This window comes from Lathyrus oleraceus, chromosome 5, assembly GCF_024323335.1.
Source record: "Lathyrus oleraceus cultivar Zhongwan6 chromosome 5, CAAS_Psat_ZW6_1.0, whole genome shotgun sequence".
Taxonomy (NCBI): domain Eukaryota; kingdom Viridiplantae; phylum Streptophyta; class Magnoliopsida; order Fabales; family Fabaceae; genus Lathyrus; species Lathyrus oleraceus.
In genome coordinates, this window is record NC_066583.1 from 268,708,959 (window position 1) to 268,717,357 (window position 8,399).

The 8,399-nt window shown below is 36.1% G+C and overlaps 1 protein-coding gene across 1 annotated transcript; it reads left to right on the plus strand.

The window, feature by feature from the left end:
• The first annotated feature begins 1,474 nt into the window (after positions 1-1,474).
• LOC127080141 (uncharacterized mitochondrial protein AtMg00810-like) lies at positions 1,475-2,217 on the plus strand. The gene is made up of 3 exons (XM_051020472.1): positions 1,475-1,843; positions 1,997-2,126; positions 2,174-2,217. Exons 1-3 carry the CDS (start codon positions 1,475-1,477, stop codon positions 2,215-2,217), a joined length of 543 nt encoding a protein of 180 aa, XP_050876429.1.
• Positions 2,218-8,399: the final 6,182 nt, after the last annotated feature.

Sequence of the window (8,399 nt, forward strand, 5' to 3'; positions counted from 1 at the left end):
CTCTAAAGAGTTCATAAAGTTATGTGAGGAGAATGGAATTGAGCATGAGGTGACTGCTTCATACACTCCTCAACATAATGGTCTTGCTGAAAGAAGAAACCGAACTTTGCTTGACATGACAAAGAACATGTTAAAGGAGAAGAAGCTGTCTCACACCTTGTGGGAAGAAGCCGTTGCCACTGCAACATATATGCTCAACAAGTGTCTAATAAGACGCTGAAGGAAATTGTTCTTTTTGAGAAGTGGGTTGGTGATAAGCAAAGTGTGATTCGTTTCAGAGTATTTGGTTTTGTTTGTTACAAACATTTTCCAGGTGCTACTAGAAAGAAGTTGGATGATAGAAGTAAAGTAATGTTACTAGTTGGGTACCATAGTACATGTGCGTATAAGCTTTATTGTCTAGACACTAATAAGGTGGAATTCAGCAGAGATGTTGTTGTGAAAGAATCAGAAGCATGAAATTGGAATGAGTCTCAAACTAACTCGGGTGCAATGTTAACACCTAAGTTAACTTCTGAAGAGATTTCTGAATTTGAAGGGGATTCTGCCTCTGAAGATGAGTCAGAGTCTGATGATGATTATGAGTCTGAAGATGAGTTAGACTCTGATAGTAACTATGAAGCTAAAGAAGACTCAGAAGGTGAATCTGATGATGATTCATATTTTGATGGTACTCTAGATTCTGGTGATACTCTAGAATCTGGTGGTAATCCAACCTCTGATAGTGGTCATGTCTCTGAAGCCTCTACAGGTGGACCTTCTGAAGGTAGTCCATCCTCTGAAACCATACCACAGAGAATTCGTCAGATACCACATATATTTGTAGAGTTTGACATATTGCAAGATACTGAAATAGATTCTGAAAGGGAAATTATTCAGTGAGCCATGTTAGTAGACCCTGAACTAGATAGTGTTGAAGAAACACTCAAGAAGAAAGTGTGGTTGAAGGCCATGAAGGAATAACTTAAGGATATAGAAAGAAATAAGACTTGAGAGTTGACTGAGCTTCCCAAGAACAAGAAAGCCATTAGCATCAAATGGATTTTCAAGGTGAAACTGATGCCCGATTGATCGATTGGCAAACCCAAAGAAAGATTAGTAGCAAGAGGACTTCTACAAAAATCTAGGTTAGATTACTTTGAAATGTTTGTGTCTGTAGTTAGACATGAAACAATCAGATTGATAATTGCTATAGCTACAAATAGGAATTGGTCTCTGATACATCTGGATGTGAAATCTACCTTTCTGATTGGTCCATTGCAAGAAGAGGTATACGTGTCACAACCTTCTGGATTTATGAAAAAAAAAATAGGAAGGGATAGTGTACATGTTACATAAAGCATTGTATGGACTGAAACAAGCTCCTAGAGCTTGAAATCTGAAAATTTATTCATTTTTCAAGCTCCAAGGATTCATAAAGTGTGAGATGGAGTATGACGTTTATGTTTAGCATACTTCTGAAGGCAATATGATTATGGTGTATCTCTATGTTGATGACATATTGCTGACAGGAAGTTGTTCAGATGAGATAATGAAGTTTAAGAAGGTGTTGATGAATGAGTTTGAGATGACTGATATGGGAAATGTGGTATATTTTCTAGGGACAATGATTATGTACTCTAAGAAGGGTATCATTTTGCATCAGCTAAAGTATGAACTTGTACTTCTGAAGAGATTCAAATTGACAAATTACAAGACTGCAATCACACCTGCTGAATTGAATCACAAGTTGGATTCTGATGTTGAGGGTGATGATGTAGATGCTACAACTTTTAAGCAGTTGGTTGACTCATTGAGATATCTCTGTAACACTAGGACTGACATCTGTTATGCAATTGGAATGGTAAGTAGGTTTATGAATAAACCAAAGTGGTCACATTACCAAGCTATTGTCATGATTTTGAGGTATATTAAGGGGACTCTGAAGTATGGAGTGCTATTCCCTTATGGTGTTAAGTCTGAATTAGAATTGATGTGCTATTCAAATTCTAATTAGTGTGGAGACAGAGTTGACATAAGAAGTACTTCTGGATATTTCTTCAAGTATATGGGAGATCCTATCTCTTGGTGCTCCAAAAAGCAACCAATGATTTCCTTGTCAACCTGTGAAGCTGAGTATATTACAGGTGCTTTATTTGCGTGTCAAGGTATTTGGCTTATGAACTTTTTGCAGGATCTGAAGATCAAAGTGAACAAGCATGTGAAGTTGATGATTGACAACTGATCAGCCATAAGTCTTGCCAAAAATTCAGTGCTGCATGGAAGAAGCAAGCATATTGACACAAAGTTTTATTTTCTAAGGAATCAGGTATATAATGGAGTGCTAGAAGTTGTGCACTATATTACTCAGAAGTAACTTGCAGATGTGCTGACTAAAACTGTAAAGACTAAACACTTTATTCATTTGAGGGATGAAAATGGTGTTGTAGATTTTAGTTAACTGAATATGAATTAAGGGATAATGTTAGGTATAATTCATAGATCAAACGTGTTGTTGTTCAAAAGCTATAGGATTCAGAATCCTACTCAGCATAGTTGAGAAGTTGGTGCTCAGAATCTTAGTGTTAGCTTTGAGTTGTAGTTGTTTTTGAGTTTTCAGAAGGTGCATTGTTCAGTTAGCGTAGGTTAACAATTTGCCTACGTGACATTTTTAGTTTTGTATTTAAACAAGTTGTGTAACAAAATTACATTACAATGCATCCTCTTTCATTCACAACTTAGTTACGCTTTTCTCTCTTTTTCTCTCTTTTAATCTTCACTTTCAACCTTGTACACCAATAAATTTAAGTCTCGATCTTAGGCCATATCATGCTTTTTTTATCTTAACCTCAAATTGAGACTCGGGCTAAGGCTAAAACTCAGGAACTAGCTCAATTCCGAACTCCGTCACTAGCCGGATTTCGTGCGGGGCACCATACCTACCGGTGTTTCTTCTTTAAGATGACCATGTTACTCTTCGTATATAGAACAAGGAGATAAATATTTGATACAATTTTAATATAACAATTATATAGTTAAACATTTATGTACACAATTTATTTTGCAATTTTGTGATACATTAAAGTGTCTCGGCCATGGTCAGAAAATATATGCATGGTATATCCTAAAGAGGTATGATTTTAGGATATATTGGTTGGAGATAGAATTATGAGAGTTCATCTTTTTATCTATCTATTGGTGAGAGGAAACCTGCCTTGGACGATGTACCATGTCTACTCCATGTTCCTAAGAGTAGTTGCCTGTTGGTTGATTATTTGGGATAAGACCCTAAAGAGGCTTAAAAGTGAGATTTATCAAACTTGAGGATGTCATGAAAGGTTTAAATGGATGGATACACTATATACGATTCATATCTTAAAACTCCTTGCTTCGTACAACTGTGCCTACAAGTGAACAAGATGCGTATCTCCCTAAGGGTACTACGTATCTATGTGAATGTGTATCTCGTCCTTACGAAAAGTTGTGTTGTGACAAAGCTTCTTAACAATGATATAATAATATGAAAGACTGTATGTTTGTATAATTGTACAATAAGAATTTATCTATCCTGACCGGTTTCCTATGATTGCGTAGCTTCATAAAAAAATAATTTAATCCTACCTGAAAAATATTGGTACCAATCAATTAAGAGTACAAAACATTTTTCTTGAACCTATGTTTTAATATAAAAATGATATTTATAAAGGAGGTATGTATCTCAGTATGCTCTAGCACAATGATGTTGTTAATTTGTTCTCAATCTTTGTAAGACCTTTCTTATTCAATAAATATTGTCTCAACATACCATGATCATATTCAAATCTATTTGGGGTTGTGTTGTTAAAGAGTCAAACTTGATCAACCCAAGATTAAACTATTTTCTCTATCATTGTTTCTAATATAGTGGTTTCAAAATATTTCATAAACTTTAGAAAATTAGCACACGCACTATTAAAATGCACAACACGTGTTAATAAAATATTCCTCTATAGAAGATTTTATTAAAAAAATTCATGTTGCCATTATAGTATCCCATAATTATTTTGGTTTGACTATTTTGAAAGCTTGTCTTTAAACATGACATTTTTTTTTAACAAGAAACTTACATCTATCTCACATATTTTTATCATCTCTCACATATTTTTATTATATGACACAGACACACAAAAATAGATGAAGTTGGTTTTTTTTCCAAAAACATTCATCAATATGATATCACAACCAATATTAATGATCAGCAACATATTATTTGGATTCTTTAACAAATTTAGACGCATTTATATAGCTCAAGTAACATTATAATCCTTTTCATAGTTCATAAAAATAAAGTATGACATCACTTTAGAAAGTATGACATCACTTTAGAAGTAACACCAATAAATTTAACCAAAGTTAGTTTGTATTTGGTGGTCTTCTACCTTGAATCCATGTACAATTTAGTGGGAAAGGTATTAAATATCTTGATGGATTTTGGATGCACTCAAAATATATTATGGATGATTTTTCTATCACCACAAAGTTTATACCTAAAACATATTTTTTTTGTTCATCCCACGATTTCAATATATGTTGCATTTCATTTTTCTCACCGCTTATAATCTTGTTGTTAAGTGTTAATCATTATAAATTTTCTTAATATTTTTTACATTATCGAACTTATTTCTTTTCAAAGTTTTACTTATTAAAAATACAAATGTGTGACAATCCCTGGTGATTAGGGTTGGTAGAAGCTTTGAGGTTATTCTAGGGTTGAGAGTTAACTCATATGGGGTGAGAAGCTCATATATGTGTGTAATTTGTGTTCTAGTTCACCTCTCCTCAACTGTGATGATGGGTATTAATAATCGCATCGGGATTGAGTCTTAGGCTTCCTCGGAGATAACATTCGTAAGGGAATGGGTAGTTTTCCTTCTAATATTCAGGGGAGCATGGTCTACTTTTCTCACGATGTTTTCCATGCAATTACAGGAGGATGACATGTCACTGATTTCTGCACTTAGGCGACTTAATCAAGAGAAGGATGATATATCTAAAAAAAAGAGAGATACATTCAATAAAGTATCGGTTGATAAGATAAATGGGAGACTAGAGATATCCATATCGTCTCTTAAGGCCCCTTAGCGAATATATTGATACACAGTCCCTCAAGTGCAAGGGCTTGGAAAGGATGAAGTGATTCATTTCATTCTTCCTATCTAGGTATCCTAGAATAATCGTAAGTAGTATAATCTTAAGTTTAACTTTTAATACGCAACACTAGTGGAATCCCTAGTCGAGACACTAGTTGAGTCTCACAGGTGTGAGGCTAGTTGAGTTTCTTGGGCGAGAGGTTAGTTAAGTCCCTCAGGTGAGTCTTGAAGCATTTACAGGTGTCCAAACTGTGAGTCATACATCAGTTGGAAAATCCCAAAACGCCTGTTAGAGTGGAAAGCGTGCGAGGAATTTAATATCATCAATGACGACTTAACCTTAGAACGTGTAACTAACCTTATTTTTCTAGAATGTGTCGAAACGTACAGAACCTTTAACATCTGACTAAAAACTGATCGGTCACCATTTCCATTGAATTCCCACCTTTTATCCGGCATATTTTCATCACTTTGGTAAGATTTGTGGTTTTTTTTAGTTGTTTTAAAGTCATTTAGCATGTTTCGTTAGTTTATTATTGCATTGCATTTTGTTACATGTTTAAGTCAAAAAGTCTCTTTTATGCTTCGATTTGGTAGTGTTAGTGTTGCAGGTTGTTGCATAGGTTCAAAAGGACTAATAGCTGAGTGTTGGATGCTCCGGAAGGCCAAAATATGAAGATGCAGAAGGTCAACACGGGCTCCCATGTACATCAACACGGCCCGTGTTGTTTGCCAGGAAGGAGCACTCAAAGAGGGGAGTCAAGGGGTTAACACGGGCGCCCGTGTACATCAACACGGCCCGTGTTGATGCCTCTGTAGCTTGCTTTAAAAAACATAACTTTTGAAGAGCAACACGGGCACCCGTATGAATCCACACGGCCCGTGTTGATGGGCGCGACTGAGAAATTTTACTTTATGTTGTGTGGATTTGCCCTGTTCACTAAGGGTATTTTGGACTTCTTGCTAGGAGAAAAAACCATCTGAGGCTATTAGAAGACTTTGGAGAGAAAGAGAAGGGGACTTTTTGACGTACGAGAGAAAAACATTGCACTGGAGAATATAGCTACTACGGAGAATTTGAAGACAGCGAGATTCAAGGGCATCAACCATTGAAGATCAAAATCTCCTAAATCTTTGTAATGTTTAATTTCCACACTATGATTTCTTTGAATACTATTAGAGGCTAAACCCCCCAATGCTAGGGGGTGGTCCTGATTTGATCTTATGTTATGAATTCGAACCATGGATTTTCTTATTACTATGTTACGTATTTCAATTCAATTGTGTGATGTTATTATGCTTTTGTATCGGACAAACACAATTAGATCTATGACTATCAATAACAGGATTGTGATTGTTAGGGTTTTCACACAATTGGGTTTATAATTGCATCACATAGGACTAGGAACTTTTGTAAATCACCATAAACCTTGATATTGTTTATGATTAAAACCAATTATTAGTTGAATGGACATTTGAGTAAGAATTGGTAGTTTAATAGTTTCTTCCTTAAGGACTTAAGGAAGAACATTCTGAGGTTAGGTAATTGAATGTTTCATGTGTATTGAGGACATCTTGACTTGAATTCATAACTAGTTAAATCAACCACTCACCCTAGCATGTTTCATCTTAATCAATTATTCTTTACTATCTTTTTGTGTTTGTTGTTATAAATTCCCAAAACCAACCAAACCATTGTGTTTTTGTTCAAATAGAATCAGAAGTAAAATAAGTATTTCCTACGCAATCTCTGAGATCGATACTTGGGAATAAAACTCCTTATTACTACATCGATAAAAATAGTATACTTGCTATTTTTCCGATCAAGTTTTTGGCGCCGTTGTCGAGGATTGCCAAAATACCTATTTTAATTTTTATTCTATTGAAATTTTGTTGCTCGTCAACCAAAACTTTATCTGTGACAATCTTGTTATTCAATTCTAATATTTGTCTAACTTGTTTATGCGAGGTAAGGCCTCAACGGATTTTTCTTTTGACGCAGAACCAGAAAGAACTCTTCAAGCTAGACTGAGACAAGCTAAGCGAGAAAAACTGGAAATAGCAGAAAAAGCGGAGGAGGAAGTTGTTTCAGTGCACTCAGAGAATTCAAATTCAAACGCAGAAACAATTCCTGAGGTCATGGCTGCAGGTCCACCACCACTAGAGAGACTTCTCGGTGACTATGGTGGAAACAACACTCCGGGTGGTCGTATGACAATTGTAAACCAACCGGTAAATGTAGAACAATTTCAGCTGCATCCCAGCATAATTAATCAACTCGAAAGGCGGTCCTTTTCTGGAAGAGTGAATGAAGATGCCAACAAGCATCTCCAAAGGTTTTTAACTATGAGCACAACGCTTAAAATGCCTGGACATAACGAAGAAGCAATAAGGCTTCGTATGTTCCCATTCACTTTAGCAGATGAAGCCGAAGAGTGGTTCTACTCCTTACTTGTTGGCAGTATCACTACATGGGAGGAGATGGAAACAACATTCTTGCACGAATATTTTCCTGCATCAGTGTCACTGAGAAAAAGATACGAGATCCTAAATTTCAAGCAGAAGGAGGGTGAGTCACTAGGAGATGCCTATAAAAGATTCAAGAGAATTCTAGTGGCTTGTCCTACTCACAACATGGATGAAATTGAGCAGATGCAAATGTTTGTTAATGGTCTTCGAATTCAAACGAGACAAATCCTTGACTCAGCAGCTGGTGGCTCAGCTAACTTTGCAACAGCCACTAGTATGAAGAAGATAATTGAAGCAATTGCCTCAAATGAGCATCTGGAGTTGTATGATAGGGTGTCAAGCAAATCTGCAGTAATTGATTTGAAGCTTGAAACAAACAAACAGGTAAAAATTGAAGAAGCAGTTGCTGCAGAGGTGGAGAAAAGGTTGAAGGCACTAAACATAGGTGCTCAGAAAGTGGCTCAAGTGCAACAAGCACCAAACGATGTGTGTGACATTTGTAATGGACCACACAATACTATTCATTGCTTTGCAACACCACAACAAATAGAAGATATCAAGTTTTTAAAGCAGAATAATCCCTACTCTAACACTTACAACCCAGGTTGGAAGAATCATCCAAACTTCTCCTGGAAAGATCAAAGAGGGAACGTTCCATAACAGGGTACAGGGCAATATCAGACTCAGTATCAGCAACAACAACAACAACAGGCACCTAAAAAGGCAGACTAGGAGATTGCCATTGAAAACCTGGCAGCTCAAAATAGGCAATTTGAAGAAGAGACTAGAAACAATAAGAAAAACACCACCGCCTCCCTAAAG

Excerpts from the sequence above, each read along its gene's own strand:
- LOC127080141 (XM_051020472.1), top strand. The coding sequence starts at position 1,475 with ATGGTGTATCTCTATGTTGATGACATATTGCTGACAGGAAGTTGTTCA. Across the intron at positions 1,844-1,996 it reads TCTGTTATGCAATTGGAATG|TGTGGAGACAGAGTTGACAT; the intron begins GTAAGTAGGTTT and ends AATTCTAATTAG. Across the intron at positions 2,127-2,173 it reads TGAAGCTGAGTATATTACAG|GATCTGAAGATCAAAGTGAA; the intron begins GTGCTTTATTTG and ends AACTTTTTGCAG.